Source organism: Tribolium castaneum, chromosome 2 (genome assembly GCF_031307605.1).
Source record: "Tribolium castaneum strain GA2 chromosome 2, icTriCast1.1, whole genome shotgun sequence".
Taxonomy (NCBI): Eukaryota; Metazoa; Arthropoda; class Insecta; order Coleoptera; family Tenebrionidae; genus Tribolium; species Tribolium castaneum.
In genome coordinates, this window is record NC_087395.1 from 18,635,530 (window position 1) to 18,661,365 (window position 25,836).

Genomic DNA, 25,836 nt, shown 5'->3' on the forward strand with positions numbered 1-25,836 from the left:
ATTTTTTATTTAAAATTAACCCAAATTACCATTGGATCATTAAACCCCGAAAAATAGATGGCCACACAAAAATTAACCAAATCGCTCATCTAAACCAAGAAAAAAATAAGATTTTGTTGTTAAAAACTTGATCCAAATTTATTTTGAAAGTATTTGAGCAGTCACCTTTTGAAACAATTGATGAAGCATTGTTAAGCAGCATTTTGTACACCACTGAAAAAATTGTCAAAAGTGAGCGCGTTGTTATAAGAATAAAATTGAATTAATTTTGTGAAATTACTATGAAAACAAACAACGGTGGCAGAAATTTCTGTGTCGATGAAAAAGGAAACAATATTTCGCCTATGGAAAGTGTCGTTGGACTTCTTGTGAAATGTTATTTAAATGAAGCCTTCATAAAATTTAAAGTTTAAAAAATCGGCAATAATTTGAAGACACAGGAAGCGTACATGTCACTAGAAATGAAGAAATAGTTAGGGCTGTAATTCAAGTTTTTGAAGAGAATCCAATAGACAGTGGACGAAATAAAGTCCAAAACGTTCAAGTGTCTAGAATTTTTCAGTTGTTGTTCAGTCTTTTAGTCCTTTTTGAAAGAATTAGAGAGTCTAGTAGAACAAGTAAGTCAAAAATATTGTTCTTTAACTTTGTAAGGGTGAGAGATAAATGTGAAATGATTTTTGCGTGACACTTACGTGCGGGTAGGAGTGACCAAAATTCAGTGGTTGTACGCTTCGGTTTCATAGGGATCTATGATTTTGTACGTTTAACATTTTTCAAGCAAAACAAACGTCTTTCAAGGATGAGATTTTTTTACAGAATTTTTTATTGACGATGAATTTTTTATTATAAGTCTTAAATGGTTTAACAATTTAAAAAGCCATGTAAAAATTATATTTTTAGGACTTGAGTTCTTTCATTAATTGGATTTTAATCTTTACCTTCTAAAATAACTGCATTTTAATTTCATAAAAATCCGTTGACAAATATCTGAGATATGAGGCTCGAAAGTATTAGGTGAGACACCCTGTATATCCCATATAAAATTAGATCATCTCTCCCATTCTTGCAGGAGAGATAGTTCTCTAATTTTTTTCTTTTAAAAATGAAGGTAACTTCTTCCTCACAACTTAAACAACTCCTCAAAATATGAAGAAACAGTTACAAATCACTGAGAATTCATTTTAGGATTTTTTTCAAAAAAGAACATGTTTAAAAGCTTGCTTTTTCATATCACTATTACTAATGACATGAACACTAATATAACAAGCAGGTGCGTAATTTCATTGTAACAGAAAAATTTCAATGGGTTATTTCACCCGCTGGGCCATCTTTCCCGGAATTACCATAGTATTAATTGACGCAGTTAGTCACTATATAGTTTTCATTAGTGTGAGCCCACACACAAAATAAATAAAATATTTACTTAAAGAAATTAAAAAATTCCATCAATTGTTGAAACAATTTATCTAATTACGTATTTATAGATACCTAATTCATGCATTAATTATGGTGGTATTAAAAATTTCATCTAAAAATAAGTAGATGTTTAAAAAACAGGTAAGTAAACAAATTAAATTTCCTTCAAGGTTTACTTCTAAAACCGAGAAATATTAGTTCATTATTTTTTATGACTTTGTTTATAAAACTAAAAGCACAGCTTTTCCCTCTTTCCTCTTGCATCATCGTATCAAAATTTTTGCCCGGCGTAACCTGATTTGAAATTTTAACGGCAAGTCTCGGTTTTTCCATACAATAGATGAATATTGTCTAAAAATTTACAAGATTTTCCATCAAACTATCCGAAACGATTGTATGAAAATCGCTGCTTAATATTTATGGTCGCAAGTACATATCAGACATTGTTTGAAAGCTATGATTTCATAGGCCCACAATTAGAATAACGTTTAAAAATTCATAAAAATGCACTCGAGGTCGGAAAGAAACGCTCAAATTGAGTGTTTGTGGCGATAAAAGCGGCTCTTATCTGAATTTGTCCTAATTTAAATCTAGTTGAAAAAAGCCCCGATCGAAAATATTTTTATCGGTCTTAACGATCGCAGTGGCCCCGTTCTTCATCACCCAACAAATTTCCTAATCGCATTCTGATCATTTCGTCTATCAAAGTAGAACGAAAAGCATTCTCTTCGCGATCGTATCAAAGGATTTAACTGTCACTTCTTCAATTTTTCCTTGATTATAAAATGCAAGAATGTCGTTACGAAACGCCATCGATGGCTCTCATTGAATAAGACAACAAAAGAGCCATTACTCTGAGTCTTTCCTAACGTTTTCGTTTATGCGGAGGCGGCCTTGGGGGCCGTTTTTGACGATTTTGCACCTTTGCGTCTCGTCGCGTATTTGCTCAAACAATCCGACTTAAGTGGGTTCTTCAAACAAGCCCACCTATAAATAATTCCGTCGAAGGTCTCTCTCGACAAAGAAATTCAGCGTTGCCAAAATGAGGCAAGTTCACGACAGCGTCGAGGGCCGCGCTCTTCTCATGGCCAACAGCCAGACGAAAATATCTTCGTGGTCATGATCGAAGAAGAGGTGTGTACACGCCGATCAAAATCCGCGATGGAAAAATATACTTCCAGGAATCGCTTCCAACTGTCAGCTTTTTTCGAAGCGCGTTTCCTTCGCGGAAACGCTGCAATTTGAAATAATTTTAGTCAATTCGAGGAATCTCATTGCGACTTGGACTGATCTAGGCATTGTTGAGGATCGAGACATTTCTGGGATGGCTGAGATGCGGCCAAGGCGTGTCGCTGCTTGATTCACTATGAAATGTTTATGCAAATGGGACGGTTTATGAATTGTTCCTAGATTTACGCAGATACGCTGCCCCCATATTCATGCGCCTTAACTGGAAAAATTGGACCATTTGTCGCGCATCGTACAGGGTGCCGCATTTTGGATGTCCAACTATGGGATCTCTGAAACTAAGAGGTTTAAAGAAAAACGAGTGACGTTTTTTAAGAAAATAATTTTGGTCAAAACCGCATCCCGCTATCGTCTTTTGTTCTCGACTTATAAACAAAAGTTGACATTTTAGCAAAATCTTAAAAAATTCACATCTTCCTTACTATAAAAGATACACTTTTGAAACAAAGACATTATAAGTACAGGCATTTTTTTACAGAGAATTTAATTTAAAGCGATTTTTTTAATCATTCGTTTAGCTGTAATAAAATAAAGTTGTTTTTTTGATAGGAATCATAGTTGGCTATGGCTATTTTCGAAAAGCCTATTTTTTCTGAACTAAAAACACTATAAATATAATTTGATATTTTTATATACTCTTGATAAAAAATATATTTAAAATATTTGAAAGTAGTTGGCCAGGGAAAAATTATTTCACATAAAAGCTGTGAATAATGTAGAAGTTTTGTGAACGGTTATTAAAGTAAAAAATGTGAAATTATAAAAATAAGCTATGTTAAAGCTATTTTCAATTGAACAAATATACTCTGTTTTACAGAGAATTTAATAATGTTCTCAGCGATTTTTTTAACGATTCGTTTAGCTGTAATAACAGAGTTTTTTAAATAAGAGTCATAGGCGGCTGTGATATTTATGAATAGCTTATTTTTTTTCATTTGATACATCTATTTGTGTAATACATTATTTTTAAATATTTAAAAAAACATAATATTTCGCTTTTTCTTTACAGTAGGCCATGAATAAATTTTGGATTTCTAATTAAAACTATGAAAAATATATTACCCAACAAGTATTTAAAATTTACTGATTGTTCAAAAACTAATTCAAAAACAGCATAATTAATTATTATTAGATCAAATTTTTGGAAGCTTACACTGTCATTCTAGTTTCTAATTAAACATGAAAATAATGTCGGAAAAAAAAATTTATTAATTGTATGACTGCCTGTCAATAAAATTTTATTTTACAAAAAAATGTCAATCCAAACACCAAAATCAAATCCCATGTGCGGTAAAAAAATACATAACGTTATCAACGCTACCTCCATTGCACTTCACTAAATGATAAAAAAGTGTCATCAAATGGTAGTGACACATCGTTTTCAATTTTCTGGACATTTTTTATGTAATTAAAATCTGCAATGATCGTATATTTGTTCAATTGAACATAATTTCAACATAGCTTATTTTTATAATTCATACTTTAATAACGTTCACAAAATTTCTATATTATTCACAACTTTTATGTGAAAAAATTTTTCATGACCAACTACTTTCAAATATTTTAAATATATTTTTTATCAAGAGTATATGAAAATATCAAACTGTATTTATTTTGTTTTTAGTTCAAAAAAATAAGCTTTTCAAAAATAGCCATAGCCAACTATGATTCCTATTTAAAAAAATCATCTTTATGTTATTACAACTAAACAAATGATTAAAAAAAATCGCTGGTAACATTATTAAATTCTCTGTAAAAAAGTGGTTGTATAATGTTTTTGTTTCATCTTTTAGTATAAGAAAGATATGAATTTTTTAAGATTTCGCTGAAATGTCAACTTTTGTTTATAAGTCGAAAACAAAGGACGATAGCGGGATGCGGTTTTGACCAAAATTATTCTCTCAAAAAACGAAGTAGAGAATGTGTCACTTGTTCTTCTCTAAACCTCTTAGTTTCGGAAATCCCCTCTTTTCGGACATCCAAAATGCAGCACCCTGTATATGTTGGCAAATTTCGCGAGAAATAAAATTATAATGCCTTGATTTATTTTTTGAGTGGCTCTGGCTTGCATAAGAGTGCTCCACTGGCGCATTAAATTTCAGAATATATGTCTCTAAAGGTCCTTTTATGAGGCAATTTTTCACGATTGTTTTGTTATCGGTAGTAAATTTTCAGTATTTTCTGACATCTAAAATGGGTAAAATGCGGCCAAGACGTGTCTGAGCTTGATTTGTCTTGGACGTATTGGCAACAAAGTTTATTCAGGAACAATAGTCGTCAAAACTGTGTTTATACCACACATACGTAATACCATGCGTCCACTTAAATTTCTGATCAACGTGGTCTATGACTTTTAAATTAAGTTGGCAACATTGAATAATGTATGGAAAGAATCGACAAACTCGTCAATTTTCGTTTGATTCATGACGCCAACATAAATTAAAAGTTTCGGACACTTTCATAAAAATAGATAAATATAAAGTGTTAATTATTAAAAAATGAATATTTTTTTATAAATTAAAAATAAAAAATAAAAAATGGTTTCTAAAAATAAGTCTACGGCTATCTTCCTACTCACTTATATAAATAATGTTTACGACCCACGTATAATATACGTATTAGCTGTTTCAAAACTACAAAAACACCAACGTCGCATTTTCTCTCAAAAATAATTGTTATAAATTATTTATGCACTTCAAAAAAATAACAGCTAAGGTAATTTATACTATAATTTATTATTATATAATTTATTTAATGAGAGCTCTAATCATTGATAACTATTTTACAATTTAATCAATCTTATTTAACAGATAATACCTACAATTTCGAGAAAAGTGAACTATACATTTTATACATTACTATAGGTCCAATAATAAATAATAAAAAGAAAAGAAAAAATAAAAGTGTAGAATGTACCTATATGTTAGCTGTTTCAAAACTATAAAAATGCCAACGTCGCATTTTCTCTAAAATGTGTTGTTATAAACTATTTATGTACTTCAAAAAATTGAAAGCCAAGTAATTTCTACTTTCGATGAATGATTTAATCATTAATAACTATTTTACATTTTTATCAACCTTATTTAAAAAAAAATAATTCGGTAAAATACGACGTTGGCGATTTTATAATTTTGAAACAGCTAAAACAGCTTACTTTTCTGAATAACAAAATGACTAATTAGGTTATAATTAGCAACATTAAATAATTTAGAGACGGAAAAAGTGTATAAAGCTTAATAATGCTAATATCGCGCGTCCCTATGTTTTTCAATAGTACTGCCAATACGATTCCAGTGTCACAAGCGCTTTGTTAAAAAATTAGGCAAATTTAACAAAATCATTGAGCAATAAAATTAATTAATACGAAAAACTAAAAATAGAAAATTATTCTCTGCTAATACGTAAGCTGTATAATGTATAAAAAATTAAATAAAATTTTCACAGTAAAATAAAAGCAAAATATTTAAACTTTAGCCTAGGCAGATAATAAAAGGTTTAATAGGGTTTTTATTTACTTTTTAAAGTTTTAAACTCTTTAAAGATTTTTTACCAAATAAGGGTCCAAACTTGTGTAGGAAAATTTTCTACAGCCCTTATACCCTTACTTCGTGCTTATTCTATAAAAAAAACTAGCTTTTCATATTTTTTGCAGGTTTCATCCTAAATTATTTTTTAGCCTAAGCAATAAATAATTGTATGAGTACAATACAAAATTTTATTCCGTCTTCCATTATTAGATTTTAGATTGAATTACAAAGTTATTTTAATTGGCAATTATTGTAAACGTCAAAAAATTCAACAGTAAAAAAAACCTCAAAAACAGAGAAACAACCACAGAGGCCGATAAAATTTCATTTTATCATAAAGTAAACAGTAACTAAAATATTATTTTATCGTGTACGTTGGAAACAAATTTTTGAATAATAGGTGCGTATACAAAACTTAAATACATACTGATATCTAAAATGAAGAAAATTTTAAACAATTTTTTTGGTAATATGTACTATCGGTTTTGGTTTTCATTTACGAATAAAAAACAAATAAAAAATAATAACATTTTATTTAAGTGTATAAGTACAAGGTGTGTTAAAATGATTTTCATCTAGTCGTCTGTAAATTTTTCATGTAAAATCAGAAATGCCGCTTGATGACGCATTCAAACGTCAAATATTGCCATTCTTTTTTTATTAAGTTAACAATTCGAAAGTAATGTTACGATAATATAAAAGTGTTTTATTTACTTTATAATTATAACCAAACATTTTACCTAAATGTAATTAATTGACAATTTGTAAATTTCACAATTGACTTTATTGACATTTATTGACAGCGGAGTCAAACACGCAGAGCGGCACAAATTTTTTACTTGTAAGCCAGTTTCAAAGTTTCTGAGATAAGAATCATTTTAACATACCTTGTACCTATTTAATAACTATTGTTGCATTGATAAAGAAATGCATTACGATGTTGTCATTTAAGGTCTTTTATTGACCTTTGACTTAAAATTGTAAAAAAGCTAGGAATCCAAAACAAAAGATACACAACAAAAATCATGGAAATATAAAACACAAGTCAAGACAAACCCTACAATTGAAACAACTTTGCCGAAATATAGAAAAAAAAGTAAGCAAAAAGTTAATTTGACAGAGAAACTACAATAATCATTTGGACTAAGTGGCACATTGAATTTGAGTTCCATAGTCAACTTGATGAACAATCATTTTTGAACACATTGTAGTAGGAAATTTTAAAGCAGCTACAGGCTTATCTCATTAAAATTATGCTCCTCAAAACCTTATTCCCATGAACTGAACCAAAAGTGACGTAAAAAAGTCATAACTTTGTTTATAGTCAGTTTTCGAAATTTTTTTCAAACGGGTCGTTTTTGTTTCATTAAATGCCACTTTTAATATTAGTGATATTTATGGTGTCATCCGTTGTTATTTAAGTTATGACGTCATTCTTAACTTTTTTAAATGACAACCCATGTTTTTTTTGAGATAGTAGGTACACTTCTTTATTTTTCTGGTAAATATAAAATAATTAAGAATTAAAAAATAAAATTAATAAAACAAAAAAATATTGACAACAAAACATACTGGGCTCTATAATTTCGTTCTTCACTTATTTTATAAGCGACAATTGTTTTTTATATGTTTTTTGTTAAATTAGAATGAAAACATTTAATATGACACCTAAACACAAAAAATAATTACTTCTTATAAAAAAGCAAGAATGAGACGACAAAGCACTTTGTTGCACAATAACTGTTACTTTTTTATTTTATTTTATTCTTTTTTTTAATTTCTTTGTTTATTTTTTTAAGTATTTTATGCTTGCCAGAAAGATAAAAATGTGTACTATCTAAAACAGTAATCAAAAACGTCAGTAGTCATTTAAAAGAAAACTAAAAATGACGTCATTTCTCAAAAACGAATGACGTCATAAATGTCATAATGACATCAAAATATATGGCATTAAAAAAAATTGACCTATTCGAGGATTTTTTGAAAAATAACTTAAAAAAATATACAAATTTTGTGCGTTACTTTTGGTTCAGTCTGTACCCTTTAGCTGTAATGTAATAATGTTCCTACCATAGGTGTAATTATTAATAATTATTACGATTCCATCACGAAAAAACTTTATTTTATTTAATTTTTAATATCATTTCAAACAATTCCCTTAATTTCTTCAGTTTTTCGCATTTTGTTTTTTATTCTTTCATGGATGGTGTCATTTTTCCAGTCTGATCAGTGCACATTTCGCAACAGTTATTTACGATTGGTAACCACATTATAAGTCACCATTTTTCCTCGATTTCCGCGAATCCCTCCCTCTCTCTGCGTCCAGAAGGCCTTATCAATGCAATAATTGTGCACTTTACCTCTTATCGCGTTGCATTTGGAGATGACGCCAATAACCTTGTTATCATTTCGATGTTTGCTCGAAAATGTCGTTGAACCACCATTTCACCATTTCCCCGACCTTAACTTGTTTAAGTCTGCTGATATCGTTTGACATTTTTCTTCAGTCGCAAAGTCACGTCTCGAAAAAATTCAAAAGGCCGATGCGTCTCAATTTGTTTTATCGATTTGGGGAACTCTTAGGCTCAGCTCGGGTCGCTGACCTACCGTAATGTACGTCTGAATAAACTCAAAGGAATCACATGACTGCTCTATAGTACGATGCTTTTTTATGTGCGTCACGTGCCCTCGTTGAAATTTTCACCACTGTATTGTACACCACATATCTGCGAAAATGTTTGCCTGAATTGAGTCACTTTTAATTGTTTGTGTTCAACTTTGATATTGTCTGGGCTGATGTCGAGTGGAAACGCAAATATTGTTTATGCGAGGATCAACCTAATTACAACTGGGACGCGCTTAATTGTGCAACTTTTCGGTCACATACAGGGTGGACCGTCGAAACGTGCTCGCTCATTGACGGTCTATTTGGGAGTTTTCGATATTGACCCAGAAACGGAATTGAGGTTATTAGTTGAAAATAATCGGCCGGATCGTCTAAAATAATTAGAAATAAAATTTATGCAGAAATTTATCTGTCCGTGCCTATTTACTAAACCAGTTTAATAATTGCTAATATACGTTGGGAAATAATAAACTTGATCACCTTAACATTAAATAGTAGCGTATTTGAAATTTTAATTCCTAACGACCATACTCAAATCGGACTCAGTATTAGAGAGTTTCGAACGGGCACACTTCTTATAAATAATGCAAAAATGGATAATGAGATGATTAAAAAACACAATAACCGTGGGACTAAAGCTCGTTGAAATTTATTATTGAATTGAAGTGTGTGCTTCAAAGACAAAGACGGCGGAATTTTTTGCCGTATTGTTTCAATCGAGATTCCATTTCGACGTGTTTCGTTTCAAATATTAATTGTAATTAAAGGAAACCATTATATTTTCTCATGCCATGAAATAAACTTGAATATTTTAATATTATTATAAGAATTAAGTGTCCGAGCCACTGCTAAAGTTCAAACGAGAGCGCTGATACATGAGAATCGTGTTGCAAAATGTGCGATTTATCGGTTTTTCTTAATCAACCATGGGAACTGCACCATTTATGCCACAATGGAGCATATTTTCTCTTCTCTAATATACACCAAACACAAACGACGAACACAAATCTGGTAAAAACCAGTGATGCTAACTAACAATAATAATGTCAATTAAAATAATTACAAGTGTTGAGATACAAGTGCATAAAAACAAACATTTTTTTAATTCATAGAAATATACGCAAACTCTAAAGTGCAAACAAAGAAAAATTATAAAATATTTGTTATAGGTAGGCAAACAAAGGTTTTTTTCTCATTATACATCAAAATTTTCTAGATCTTAAATGACACAAAATAGAACTCAAAAATAATAGTGACCCAAAAAGTTTCCTAAATAGGGTAAATTATTTAAGTAAAAAAATTTTTTTTGAAGATGTGTAGACAAAAAATTGTCCCAATCTGCGATGCATAACACAATAATTATGTCCACTAGAAGAAAAAAGTATTCACTAAACTCTCTTTAAAATATTAGATACACACACAAATTTCAACTTAAAAAGACACTGTTACTTTTTTTAAAATCTTTACAAAACAAATCACGAAAAATATAAAACAAGCGCGATAGGCTCTAGTATTTATCTACTATTTTAAGCTGAGGAAGTCATAGGGTAATAGTTTCCGGAGTTACTGACGAATATTCGCTCCGGATAACAAAATAAATCGACAAAAATAAAAAAAATCGTTGAACCATTTGACGTTTTAGCTAAGAATTACAGAGGCATAGAAAACGCATAAATGGACTTGTAAGTGAGTTTGATAAAAATAAATTTCTACAGTTTTATAGGTGAACCTTCAAAACATTGTAAAAATATATAGTTTGTAAAAACGTTCCCAAACTTTAGGAGGTTGTACTCGTAACAGCCATTTCAGAAGAAAGTTTTGGCATAAATATAAGCCTCTAGTTTAAAATGGACTGTTTTAGTTTTGGAGCCTATATGCTTCCAAAAATTCCAGGAAAATTTAATTCGATCGAAGAGCAATACTGTTGAAGTTAAAAGAAGACACTTTTAACGGTTGCTATAATTAACTAAAATATAATATTACCAATAAATACATTTTTATCGTATCGTACTGTACATACCTATGCAGGGTGATTTTTTTAGTGCCAACATTACAAACTTCTTATAACTTCTAATATAGCTAAAGCTTTAAATTTTAAATACTATCTAAATTGACAATTGTGAATTCAACTCAACTGTTTTAAAAAACTTCAACAATTGCCGCTAACTTTGCAATTTTAAATAGTAACCACACATTTTAACTCCATCTTTAAATTTACCTTCTCAAGATGAGTAAAATTTACCTAAGTTGTTAGTACTAATCTCTCATAGTTTTTGACAATTTTTTTGTGAAAATTTTTATTTTCGCATTCGAGAAACGAAAGTCCGAAAGCCATCTAAAAATTTCAAAATTGTCAATTGTCAAAATTCAAGGCTAGTTTGTTTTTTCCAAAATGGTTTTTCAATAAACAGGTATAACTCTGTTTTGTTTCAAATAAAACGACCCTATTTTTTAAAGGCCATCGAAGAAAGAACATTGACATTTATGAAAACTTTTATCAACACGGCCTATCTTTTATAGTTTTTAAAATAATCAAAAAAAACGAATTTTACTTTGTAATTTTTATCGTTAATCAAAGAAGCCTTTCAAAATGATCAATAATTGTCAAAGTTTGACATTTTATTTAGTTTTCAGCTAGTTCATTGTCGAATAAAAAGTAAAACAATAATATTTAATTATGATTCATTATAACTTTGTGAATTATGAAAAATAAATTCTGTCAGTCTGTCACAAAATTATCCAATTTTCTCGTAACTTCTTGAATAAAAATCGTGGACAAATCGAACATTTCTTTTAATTAATAGCACAAATTAATCGTATTTTTTGAAATTTTACTTTCTGCGATTATTTCAAAAACTAATAGAAAGTATCTATAGAAAATATTGGTAAATGCCTCCACAAAAAGCGATGGTCTTTTGATTGCCATTGAAAAATAGGGTTGTTCCATTTGAAATTAATAATAATTCTTTTATCAAGATTTTCAAAAAATCATAGTAGCCTTGCAATTTGAAAACTGACAATCACGAAGATTTTAGAAGACGAACCTTTGGTTATTAAATGCAAAAAATATTCGTTTATTGTAAAAGATTCTAACTAATGTACTAACAACTAATGTAAATTTCACAGAGTTTCAAAAAGTAAATTCAAAAATGAAATAAAAATGAGTGTTTATTATATCATTTCAAGTTTCAAATTTCCGAAATTTCAGCCATTTAAAAAAAAAATGGACTCAAAATGGTCGACTTGGATCATATACAAAACTTTAATGCTTTAGCTGTATTAGAAGTTAAAAAGTTTTAATGTAGGCCCTACAAGAATCAGCCTGTATATTATAGTTTCACTAAAAAAATCTATTAGAATAATAAAAATTATATCAATTTGACAGTGAATATATATTTTAGTACGTAATACCTACTGATGAATTTTTTTAAAGAATCTATTTAGTTGAACTATTTTTGAACTGATGGTTGCAATGTTTTAGTAAAAAAGGACGCGTCTGTTCCAATCATGAGCGTCTTTTTTATAACAGCCTGTATAGTTATCTAGAAGTAAAATCATAAGCTGAGTACGATGTACAGTAAAATTTCTCAACAACAGACACCGATTAGGAATCTTTAAATGTCCGTTGTGAAGAGGTGTCCACTAATGGGAGGTGGACAATTTTAATAAAAAAAATGTTTTTTTTAACTGACATCTTTATCAATCTTTTCATCTAATTTTTCTAAAAAATTTTGCATCCATTCAACGATATTTAATTCTGGGTTTTCGCTATACACATTTCCATCCATTTCTACATAATCCATCAAACAAATGTTCGTTCTTTGCACCACTACGTTTTCGGTCTTTCTTTCGGTGCGTTGTAGGAGGTAAATATGATATTATGGAAATTGAGGATTTTTTTAGTCCGCGTCCGTTATACAGAGAGTCCGTTGTAGAGAGTGACCATTAAGGGAGGTTTCACTGTAATACATTGTTAAAATGTTCTAGAGCGAGTAGTTTTTGAGAAATCCTGTTTCAAGTTTAGAAAAAAATTATTTTAAACATTAGGTACCTCACTGTCAAAAATAAACCCGATTACTGTCATAAAAAAAGTTTAATTTTTGTGAAAATAATTTTTTTGAACACAAATGTATTTTTCAAATTTGCCGATTAAAAAAGTTTCGGTGGATATTGAGATTTGTTTTCGTTAGTCTCAGTAGTAATTTTTGTGAGTCTTCTAACTAACGCTGGATGTGACCTAATTAAGTAAACCTTGAAACAAAAATCGTTTATTCAAATTTAAAGTGTTCAATAAGTTAATTTCGTGTGGAAAAAAATGTGCAACAGTTTTCGGTTTGAATAAAAAAGTAAAACGTGCGTTTAAAAAAAATCGAGTTGAAATGGCTCCGGTTGCTATGTTGAGCTTAAAGCAAATCAGCCCGTTTCGCCCCTATTCTCGTCCGTCCTCAAGTCCCTTTCTCTCCAGTTGGCAATTTTTCCGACGCCTTTAATTACCTCCTCGTCGAGCGCTTGCAAGTGCATTTAGTTTTAAGCAGTGAACTCCTAAAATAACTATGGTAAAAAATCAATAAGTGCAGCAGCGGTGCCGGCAGAAATCCACACGTACAGACGAAGCAGCGAAGGGCCGCTCCGTCGAGTTAGAGGTATAGTACGTTTCATGTGTGTGTATATCAGGACATAAGAGTGTCAAGGTCGGACTTGGATATGCACCACATGCACCTCAACTGCAATTGCACCAATGCAACAGTGCGCTCCTGCTAGTAACGCGCGTAAAACATTTTTTTGTTGTTGTTGTTCGGAACATCGTGGTCACAGTGCTACGCTCGGACCGAATCCTGGAGAGGGAGAGGTACGTCTTTTCACCCGGTAGCTGCTGTTGTAGCGCCGATCTCGACGGATTTATATCGCATTGTCTCGAAATCTATGATTACTTTCCAAGTGAGGGAATTAGGTCGAACTGCTCACTTTTAGCGTTATTTAGGCGGCTAAGGTTAGACGATTTTGCGTTCTTTGTCTCGGGCGTTATCAAGGTAGCGAAATTCAAATTAACTCATTTTTTCGAGAGAGAATATACCCTTCTATTTCATACACGTGACGCTGTATTAGCTTTTGTTGACGCCAACTTCTTGCTGTTAGTGGTCAAATTCACGCTGGAAGTGTTCCGGTTTTTTAGACAGCTGCAATCTGCAACAACTCGCACCCAGGCCACAACAGATCAACAGAAGCGGTGCAAGATGCAAAAAATATTAATTTAAATTAAAATTCAATTTCAGGGAGGGATTTTCACAGGGAAGACAGAATTTATTTTCAGGGTCTTTTATTAAAAAAAAAAAAAAACACTACAACACAAAAATGCGACGTTGGCGATTTTATAGTTTTGAAACAGCTAATAACTTTAGCTCATGACAGAGGAATCGAGGGTGAGACAAGCCGAAACCTTTGCCTTGTTAGGTGATTCTTCAAAAGACGCCAAACTAATAATAATAATAATAAAAAAATAAAAACCAAGCTTTTATTTAAAAAATGCACTGAGAAAGAAAAAATAATGTTTTTCTATCAAAGGAGAATATTTTTGCTTAAAGTTTAGGATTCTAAAATTTACAAAAATTATAAAAGCTTTAGAACTGGTCAACTGAACAAAATAGAAGAGAGTGAGGTAAAATGATTTCTCTAATGAAAATGTCTCGTGGGGAGGGTATTATAATCCGTTAAATTTTTAAACCTTTAGTATAAGAAGATGTTTGATTTTTTTTTCATGGCCGAGAAAGCTAAATGTTTAAAGATCTTTAATAGCGAAGGAAGCTTTTAAAAAAGATAAAGGGCGCTTTGTAATGTTTGGTGCAGAATTTAAATATGTACAAAATTAATAATAATAATCATAATAATGATACTTTTAAAAATAAAAAATAAAATCAAATAGAACATACAAACTCTGTGGGTCGAAATCTAGTCGAAGGCTACTCAATTCATTCCCAAAATAATAAAAAATATATAAAAATAAAATATTAAGAACAAACAATAATAATAAATGAATTAATAATAGAAAAAATAATTGCAGAGAAGTTAGTACAAAAAAGTGGAAAGACTTTACACACGTATAATGAAAAGAAAACTTAAAACTAAAGTAGATGCAAGAAGAATGAAAATAAAAATAAAAATATTATTACAAAATTAACTACAATTTTCTACATACTTTTAAAGATTGAAGCAAAATAATCTAGGTATTGGCATCACTAAATTATTGGCCTCTCTGGTAGTTAGTTACATGGAATTGTTTTACCTGAGTGACAATTGAGTATAAAATTTCGACATTTAAATTTGATAATCAAAGTCGCTAAATTAAGATTTCAAATTTGTTAGCAACCTGACGACAAGAATCACAATCTGTATTAAAGGTCACCCGGTAGAAGAAAGCTGAAAATCGCTGTTTTTTTTTACAAAACGTAACTTCCAAATTGCCAAAACATATAAACTCCTAAATTATGTACACTTATTAAATTAAAAAAAGCATTCTCCAAAACATAAAAACGGTTTTTCACAGTCCAGCACCTTGTTATTATTTTAATTGGCTTAGCAAACAAAAAAAGCTTGTGGATTTTATGGAAATCTCTTTTCAACTTTTCGTTGTATGTTTAGAATTTCTTCAATGAGTCGCATTCTTCCTTCCGAATTCAGTATTTTCTTTCGCCATCTTCTTCAAGTCCTTCAATTTAAGATCTTTTTAATCAGTGACATTATTTTACGTTTCTTTATTTCTTCCTCTTCTTTCAAACGCGCTATTTTCTGGTTGTGTTCCTCAATCCTTTTAAGCATTTCTTCCCGTTCTTGAATCACCTTTCATTGTCTTTTCCTATTGTTCCCAAAGTAATTTTGAATTCGTTTTTGCATCATATCAATAACATAACACCTCTTAATAATTCTGCAGTCGAAGTTTCCTCTTCTTTTCAAAATTTGTTACTCATACATTGACTTGGCTTATAAATCGAACAAAAAATCCAAACTCTTTTGGCGAATCTTCTCAAGGTTCTTCTGTTCTTCATTCAAGGTTGGTCTAGTGCGGTTTTAACTTCAATCTTCTTAATTTCATCTACAAGTCTTTCCGCAAATTCCAACTTTTAATTTTATAATTAAGTAACGCCTCTAATCCAAAATCTTCAGCACACCCCACATCTCCAGTTTTCTTCTTTAATTTTAGTTTGCGTTGCTTGATGTTATCCAGAGCGCACTCTCTTTCAAGTCGCTTACTTCCTTGTTGTACTTTTGGCAATATAGTTTTAAATACCTTAAGGTTACTCAACTGAGTCAAATGTTTTCCATTTAGTTTTAGTTTTATTTTAATTTTAGTTTTTATTATTTTAATCTTCGTCATAACTAACTTCAAACAGTGCAATCTCCAAAAAAATTTTACAAATAATTTATGCACAACCACTATTTTACGTTTGATTTGAATAGAATGATAATGTCAACACAACTAAATATTTAAATTAAAAAATGTTTTCCAAAAAGCAAAAGGTTTCTTTTTGTTTCCTAAATTAAAGAAACCTCGAGATTGTACATTTTGGAACTACAGCTTTTCCAGTTATTCAAGTTCAGAATTAATTTCAGAACGCATCAAATGATATATTTCATTATGTATTTTAATTGTAGTTTAGAACAGAGAGATGAATTTCAGAAAAGATCAATTTATTGTAAGTACCTACAAGTACAAGAACTATTTTTCAGTTTAATAAAAAAAAATTGCATAATGTGAGTAAGTACTTCTGTATAAATAATACAGTTTAAGTAACACTTTTTGCATTTTTAAACCACTTGGTAACCTCTCGATTCAAAATTTCTCAAGATAATTGAATTTCAGCTTAAATAACGTTCCGAGATGCTCAAAAATTAAAATAATATCATTAATGGACTTGATTTAGTAATCTTACTTTCCGGTTAAAAATCTTTTAGCTCAAAAACATGTTTAAGCCCTCGACCCAATTCGCTGAATTTTTGAGAAATTTTTAACAAAATTTGGGAAACAATCGAGTTTTTAGATAAAAAAAACTTGCATAAACATCCGAAACAAGCACAAATAACATTACAGTGAAACCTCCTTTAATGGACACCTCCGAATAACGAACACCTCTTCACAACGAACATTTTTGTAGAAACGTAACAAAACCACATTAAAATTTCCAACTCCCATAAGTGGACATCCCCATCGGTGTCCGTTATTGAGAGGTTTTACTGTACTTTCGACTGAATTCGGCGAATTTTCGAGTAATTTTTGAGAAATGTTTGCGAGATAACTGCGTTTCCATAAACAAAAACTAAACCAATCAATCAATAAAACGTAAAAGCGGGAACATAATTTCGTTTTCGAGCCAATTTAGCAAATTTTTAACGAAATTTGAGTAAACAATTGTGGTCTGGTTGAAAAATGTATTGAAACGCACGAAAAAAATTTCGTTGATTTCGTGTTCGGATGTCACTCTAGAACATCCTCAAACCACCATCAACAGATGGTGCTGCAAAAGCTGTAAAGCTGTGCTGAAAGTTCACACTTTGCTACTGTCCTTATATCATTACAATTAAAACAAGACTACGAGTATTTCTTGTCGCAACTGCTCACATTTGCTGTAAATTAAATAAAAAAAACGATAATTAAGTCTTGATTTTATTTGTGTTGTGAATGAGTTGAATAACAGTAAAATATTACAATCATCAATAGTTGTGAGCAGTTTTCCCAAAGTTAGCGATTACTTGTCGCGCTTTTCTATTTTCCCTCACCGGCAATTTTCCACGAACTCGCCCCAGTAACAGAAAAACGATTTATTTTCGCGGATGGGATCGGCTCAGCCGAAACCTTCACACAATCGATACCAATTTCTAAATTGAACACGTGCCCTAAAAAACAATATTTTAGCCGACAATGTAAATATTTGGCAAACCCACCCTGCTCCAATGTTCTTTATTGTGTTGTCGCGCGAGGCCCCTTTTAATTTCGTCCGTTTTAGGGGTGTTTGTTCTCCAACCCTCGCCGATTCTCGCCCCACATGATACACAAAAATTTCACGCGTTTCTCTCCTTCGACACAGAAAACACTTGGTATCGAATTAACGCGAGATTTTGGTCGTTTTGCGATTGTGATCGTTGGGCTAATGGAAATGTTGTATAAAATGGAAATTAGGATAAGCGATAAAGTCTCAGAAGTGTCATATATTTCATCGAGTTTTAAAAATAAATAATCTCCACTTTGACAGCTGCTCACTATTCCACAATAAAAAATTTATAGTTTCATACACCTGACGTGAATCTATAAATACTGTCGATGCGAGTCTGCAACTATCCGTTCTAGTTTGTCAGCTTTTTTCTCCCAAGACCGGCAGGAAAAATTAGAAAATGGGTATACAAAGAGAGATTTAAATTATGCGTAGGTAATTAATGTTTTAAAAATGGTTGATTCTCATGTCACACACTCATTGATTTTATTATTACCGTTTCATTAAGACTGGGATGCAAATCGTCTCCTTTACCGATATTTATGTTTATTGCTTTTGTAATTTCTACATTACGACGTGTTTATTTAGCTAATAACAGTCCGTATATGATATTTCCATCGATTTTGACTCGAGGGGCCTTATTAAAAACAAATTGCCATCATCGCAGAAATAATAAATTCAATTTTTTTCAGAAAAAATACAAAATGTAAATAACAGTTCGTTTCTATTTACCGTTTAGCAATTTTCCACAAAAGGACATCAAATCAACGATAACAAAGCGCACAATAATTGTAAAAATTAATTTAGTGATCTGAAAAATTCATGTAAAAATACCCTTGGCACAACAAAGGGAAAAATAACAACTGCATCACGTCCGATAATAAAAAACACCAGACGCATCGCCGGAGGACGTTTCAATTTTTTTATATCAACCCCAGATCGAACGCAGCGAATTATTATTATTATTGCTGGCGTTTTTTGTTCACCAAATGTCGGCCGAATCTGCATCCGTTCGCAAAACATGCACTTCCGCATCACTTAGATTTGGCCTAGAACGGAAATTTTACGAGATAGCGACAAATCGAGATTAACGCGGTGAGAGGAAACAGTTTGCCTTTTTGGAAATTTTTGCCACTGTGGATGAATTTATGGGAGACTCGAAACGTAAACGTTTATTATTCAATTATAAAGTAGTTATTATGGTATAATAAAATCGCTGTTAAATTGCCGTGTGTGGCGGAAGCGTGGTGTTGCTTGGGTCACCCTGTAGCCGGTGAAACGTTCAACCTTGTCCATTTCGCTTGGTTAACTGTAATCGTGTGAAAAAATCGCCTCATTACAAAAATGAAATGAAAAAATCGGAAAAGTTACACAAGAGTTTCATTCTCGTCCTTGATTTATCTAATGATGGTCGAAGAATTAGAAACCATAAAATTTTCAAATGCCAAACAATCCATGATTCACACGTACACACACACATACATGCATCCTGACGCAATTTCGCAATTATAATCAAGGTTACGAATTTTCAAGTCGGTTGTAGTAATAATTTGCGCTGTAAAAATCCAGCGAGTGCACCACTTTCGGGTGCATTTAGCAAGTGGCGGTGGTGTGGGGGGCGGACGGCACGAAAGGGATCAAAAAATGCGATCAATAGTGGCTCTCTACTTCTTAAACCCTCCACAATTGCAACGAAGCGCTCTCTCGCCCCTTGGTCCACCGAAATATTCGCATCGGGCCCCGAAAACGTCGATAATGGAGTTGTTGCCAACGTTCGAGACGAAAAAATTTCAGCACTCGATTAGCGAAAAAACGACGGACGACGAAATTCGCGATATTACGCTGCTGGTTGCAGCGAATTAGCGGTATATTTAACTAGGAAATGAAACAAAAGTATTTCCCGGAGTTGAGAGCACCGCATATATCGACATTTCATTTTTCTAGCCTTGATTCGATAAATAACAGACAAGAATGTCGACGCTTGAAGACGACGAGCTTCGACTTTACAGGTTAGATGGTTCGGAAAATGCGTAAGCGACGAAAAAACCATTGTTATTGCACGAAATTATACACAAACATCATTTAAAACCACTTTGACTAATCAAAATGCTAGGACGATGTTTTTATCGCGATAATAGCAACTTTTGCGAAAATACGCGTAAACCTTTATCTTCGTTTTTGCCGTAAAAAGCGTCATTTGATGAATTTTCATTAGAAAACTTTAGCACTGTTCTCCTTCCAGAAACTACAATTTGCAAAGTGCTTTAAGTAAATCCAGTTCAATGTTTCAGTGATATGGACACCTTTCCACACCTTCATTTTTGTCTATCGCAATTATTAGCTGTTTCAAAACTTTAAAAACGAAAACGTAGCATTTTTCTCAAAATTAGCTGTTATAATTTATGTACCTAATTTATTCTTTCACTGAAAGATCTAATCATTCATTACTAATTTACAATTTTTTCAATCTTATTTTAAAAAATAATTCGGTTAAATGCGACGTTGACTTTTTTATAGTTTTGAAACTGCTAATACATCTTCATATCTGGTTCATAATTTAAAGGATTTGTATTTAAACAAAAACAAATTAAAAAACACCGAAAAAGTAGCCTGAAGAAGTTGAAATCGGAAATTAAAATACAACGTTGCTAACGTTCATTTTGTACATCATTAAATTTTACCTACAGCAGATAATGATGTTTATGATAATCAACCCTCACAATAAAATGTTTTGATAAGGGTGGTCCAAAGATATTTACGATATCGGTCGGTCTGTTTGAAAGGCTAGAACCTGACTGCAATAAATAAATACTTAATAAAAAATATATCATTCTATTAAACAACTGTTTCAAAATTAAAAATATTCAGACAAATGGTTTCAAAGCTATATCTATATCAAATTTGTATGAAGTGAAAAATTTTTAACTGTAGAGATGACAGGATTCTTCTTTCAAATTACCATAAATATTGCTTTATGCTATTTATGAATAACCCTGTATGCAACAAAGTCGTTAAAATGTATGGCTAAATAAGTACTTTAAAACCGAATATATGAAAAAGTATTAGCATGAAATGTCGTTTATGGTGAAAATAATTCAATTTTACCATGTAGCTTTTTATTTTCGTACCTGAATCTGATAAATGAATGAGTGGCCGAGGACATGGACAGGTCAGAATTAGTTAAAATTGTTTATATACTGAGGACTTTATTTTACTGAACATCACATAACACTAATACTCCTATTTTCAATTTAAAAAAACTCATATCAGTGTATTAGTAGAGTTCTTAGATGTTCTGTATTATATTTTAAAGAGTTTATTTCGCTGAACATTATTACATTACATTACATAACACATAACACTACTAATTGTATTATTCTATGTCAATGCATTGCAAACAGTTCCATAGAAACGCCAATGTTCAGCAAAATAAAATTTTCACTGCAGATAAAGCTTATCCCAAATCTGGAGGTGAACTGACATTGTCAAAAATGATGGAATTTTGGCATTAAAGATATGTTTACCTACTGTTTAAAAATAAATAACAAATCATTAGGCAAGAATGATAGTAATATTTCTATGTATTTTCGTCCTCAAAATGTATTAATGTTCAAATGACAACTAAGTAAATTTTAGAAAAAAAACATGGAAATGCAAACGTGCATTTCAAGAGTTTTTGGAGATGCAAGACTTGAGTTATTTTTTAATTAGCAGCAAAAGTCAAATTTAATATTTTGTAACCCATAACCCATTGAATAAAAAATACAAAGTAATACCTTCTAGACTTTTTCGTTCTAGAAAACGTGTGCAAAATATCTGTTCTAAATGACAATAATGAATACCTATTTTGAACAAATTTAAAAAATAATCAATCAAAATTGATTAATTTAAAAAATTAAAATTTTGGGACATTTATTTAGCTCTTCATCAGCTGCATTTCTACTTCCTGGCGGCCCTGTATATTGAGAAACTTTAAAGTAATGTATAAAATTCATATTTGTGTTTTTGGTCATTTTAAAAAAAAATACTCGAATTGGTCGATTTTATTTTTGTAAATGCTACATTTTGAGATCATGCTAACATTTGTGACGTCACTGGTTTCTGAATAATGACGCCATTTTGTATTTATTTAAATGGAAACAGATATTTTTGTTTACTGGTTTTGATAGCATAAAAAAGTGTAGTATAAAAAAATAAATAATTTAATATATAAAAAAAAAGAAAATGAAGTTAAAAAAGTTAAACAACTTGTTATAAGTACATAAGTACAGCTTAATTATTTTTTGTCTTATTTTATAAGATGCGATTTTGGAAAATTACAAAATTAAATTACATTTCAGAAGATTATGAATTCTATGCGTTACTTTAAACTCACTCTGTATAGACATGGGGGTTTAAGACTTCTTAAAAACATCAAATGAATGGTTAATAAAACAAATTGGCGTAAAATTTGCTTCAGAGAAAATTTAAAAAATCAATGCTTTCATGTTTGTACTCATTTTCCACTTTAATTAATCATTATCCATAAATAAATGATTTTAAAATTAGAGTTATAATTTCCTAGTTCTGCGACAATAATTATACTTATAGTTTAGTAAGAACTATTTTCAGAATTGCTTCTGTATACATAATACAATCATTACAATTAATTATTAATTTTTATAATGTATGGTTGCTCTTTAACGGCAAAAAGAGTGTTGGAAATTTTATTTTTTAAGCCATTAAATAATTATTCTCATAATTAGGTACTTATTTTAAAAAAAGTCAATATCTACTATAAAAACGGAAATAAAGATTGTTTTAAATTAAGCCAATTTATTGCTATGAATACCAACTTAAATTTTTTCAGCGTTTAGTTAATAAAACTTAACACTTAATTAAATCAAATTATTTTGGTAAATTAATAATAAATAAACAATCTTAATATTTAATTACAATTTAATGACGAAAAATTAGGCTAATTACATCATCTGGCGCGAAGTGGCAATCTAACCTGACCAGTTTCAACTAGAAAAATGATTTTTTTATTTTTTATGAGAAACTGTAACATAAAATATTTCAAACAAGTTGTTATGCACCTATGGGTGAAGTATATTAAATATGAATTATAAATATTGGATTCGATTAATTATTTGCGAACTAAAACTTGAAATAAGTAGGTTTGAAATAGCGATAAAACATTATTTCTTCTATTTTTATGACAACTTGACAATTTCTCTAAATAATTTATAAAAGGGTCAATTGTATGAAAAAGTGATCCGACTTGAAATAGAACTCCTTTTGAATAATTGAAGTGACATGAAGAGTTAAAAATTGCATATAATCGAGAAAAGTTACATATAACGCTAAATAATTCTTGTGTAATTTGTTTCGAATCTGGTCAACTTTTGGTGCACCAAATCGATTGGGTGCAATGTTTTAAATAAATGATGAAATCGTGTAAAGTTTGGGCCCTTGAGCTTTGCTCGAGTTTCTTTGTGAAAATTTAGTAAATTTCGCGAGCGCTCCCCGCGTCCGAAAGGCCAGCCAGCATCAGCTAACCTATTAAAAAGAGAGCAATTCAAGTTTAAACTAGGAAAATGTTCGTCTGTCCGACAAAGACGTCCGAAACGTTGTTCTCGCAGGTCATCAGACAAAGAGCGGCGCGAGAAAGACGCCGATACCGCCGAAGCAGCGAGATTAATACGTTAGAAAAGAATACAAATAGACCAGGAAGAGAGATGTAACGAATCGAGGGGGAGCGACTTTCTCTCGCCGTCTTTGTCTCGGCGCGCGTCAGACAAGGACAAGACGTACGGGGATGCACGGCGATCTAGTGTGCGGCGAGCGAGGGGAGGGAAAATGCAAGTGCATGCAAGCGCCGAGTGGCGTCGCACTTGTTGCGTCACAATATGACGTTACTACAGTAGTGATACAGACCACCATTCATGCAACACATTACAGCAAATTTTCAGAAGAAATGGAAACGCGCCAACCGCGTCGCACTTCAAACATGTAACGAAAAGTACAAGAGGAAAAGCGCTTTTCCGACGCCGATCTAATCGTCTGACGTTCTCTGTTCCAGATATTAGGCGGCTATGGCGAAAAAAACGGAGCACGACGGCCAGAAATGAAGATTTCCACAGGCGGCGTGGAGGCAGTGAAACAAAAACTGTGCAACAGTGACTCTGATGTTTGAATTTTCCGGGCGTTTTGACAAGTGGGGGTGTGTGTGCGCCACTGACTTTTAAATTATTTTTTTTCGCTGTTGGAGGTGCGTTCGGCGACTTATCTAATAAAATTTTGGTGTAATGAATGATTTGAAGCAATGGGTAATAGAAAATCTTGTATACGAATCAGTGTAGCAAACTTGCCGCTCGGGAAAAATGGCGGAGTGCTCTTATGCGCGATGCGTTCAACAGAGGAGAAATATTAGAAGAGAACTTCAAAGATGGACAAGAAACATGGTTCACATTGTCGGTAAGTGAGAGCAAACCCGGGACGCACCGCCAATGCTGCGACAGCGGCCGGTCATCCCGTATTTTCACCGGAAAATCCGGCCGATTCCGGTGTTATTTACTATAACCTGTTGACTGCGAGCACGATGTGATTTTTCCCCAGAACACGTTTCCCCTAGAAAATTCAAAACCGGATCGAATTCGTACCAACAATGCGAAGCGAAATTTCGAACGCTGTGTTCGCCCCATTCGACCCCTCTTCGCTTGCATTTAATGATTTTTAAGATGCACTTTTTTATATGCGTCGTAGTCGCATTTTTCTGTCTCGGCGCCGAATTATTACTTTGCTCTTGTTTTTCTTTTTCGGGAAAATTCGCCGTTTCACCCCACCCCTCGACATCTCAACCAATAATTGCGAATTTTTCACCTCTTCTCTCCGATTTACTCCAATTTCCCTCGACCGCGCCGATTTCCAATTTAGTTTATAGATGAACAATGTAAATAGTGCCCGTATTAACATGTAAATGTCAGTGTAACCGTGAGCTATATTTGTGGTAGGGCGTTTGATGCACAACTTTACCTCTAGAGTGCACTGGAAAGGGGCATGCGCGAGCACGGTACCTCAGTTTGACGAAGAGGCACATGCTGCCCCTCCACCAAAAAAATCTTTTTTCCAAAATTGCATGACGTAACTGTTTAAACGGCCGCACGCTCCAATTAGCACCGATCGGGGAAAAACGGCAAAATGGCCGCGAGAGGGGGGGCCGGAACCGGATTTTGCTTCAATCCGATACCCCTCCCGAAAAACTACTACTAGTTTCGGAAATTGGACTTAGGTCATGCTTGGCTCCGCCCATTTGACCGACAAATCACATTCAATTGTCTTTTGGCGTGTGGGTGGAGTTTAACCGCAGCTTTGTTTTTCCACTCTGTAATTAGTTTTTTGCGGTTTTTTTGGAGGACATTTTTAATAATCCCATACAACAATTTCGAAAAATATTTCGATAAGAAACAATAATTACTAGTTGGCTGATTGTTTTACATCGAGACTTGCGCTCCAAGTTGATTTGTGACACGGAAAACCATTTACATTTTGTTTTCTTTCAACTTACAAGTGTATAATTATTATGATTGCTACCAATCCGTCAAACACTTGCGAAGCATATTTTTGACATACATTTTCTTCCTTTTTTACACAATTTAGAACGACACACTTTTGTTCTCCATATTTTCTTATTCGTCTAGGATTGTTATTTACAGGATGTTGACACTTTTTACACTAATTGCTTTCAATTTTAATTTTAGCCTTATTTCCAACCCGTATTGCTAAACTACATTCGCATATTTTTATACCTCTAACATCCACGTCTCAAACTTTCTTTTCAATTTGATATTTAATTAAAGCTTTAGGTTTAGGAATCATTAATTTGCAGCTAGGTGTTCTGCTGCAGGTGATGCCATTATAATTTTTATTGCCAACATCAAGAATACCTAATTAGTATAGTTATAAAACTAAATTGATAGAAAAACAATTTAAAATTTTTTGAACAAAAATTTTGGTACCTAATTAATTTTCACAACTGTGCTCTGTTAAATAATAA

At 31.9% G+C, this 25,836-nt stretch overlaps 1 protein-coding gene and 1 long non-coding RNA gene across 5 annotated transcripts in view; one reads left to right on the plus strand and one right to left on the minus strand.

The window, feature by feature from the left end:
• The first annotated feature begins 13,510 nt into the window (after positions 1 to 13,510).
• The window catches only part of Eip93F (Ecdysone-induced protein 93F), a 46,108-nt gene continuing 33,782 nt past the window's right edge, over positions 13,511 to 25,836 (plus strand). For 3 of the 4 annotated variants that reach the window (XM_015983773.2, XM_064354613.1, XM_015983777.2), the window contains exons 1-2: positions 23,645 to 23,802; positions 23,863 to 24,257. In XM_015983773.2, the coding sequence (XP_015839259.1) occupies positions 24,164 to 24,257 (94 nt within the window). In that variant the 5' untranslated portion in view covers positions 23,645 to 23,802; positions 23,863 to 24,163. Of the gene's footprint in view, positions 13,667 to 23,644; positions 23,803 to 23,862; positions 24,258 to 25,836 lie in introns of those variants that run through there. The other variant, XM_015983774.2, reaches the window with a different exon arrangement.
• On the minus strand, positions 17,446 to 25,031 carry LOC135265297 (uncharacterized). Its single transcript, XR_010332900.1, has 3 exons — positions 24,816 to 25,031; positions 17,752 to 19,107; positions 17,446 to 17,703 (listed from the first exon to the last, which is right to left on the minus strand). It is a non-coding gene; the product is annotated as an uncharacterized LOC135265297 (long non-coding RNA).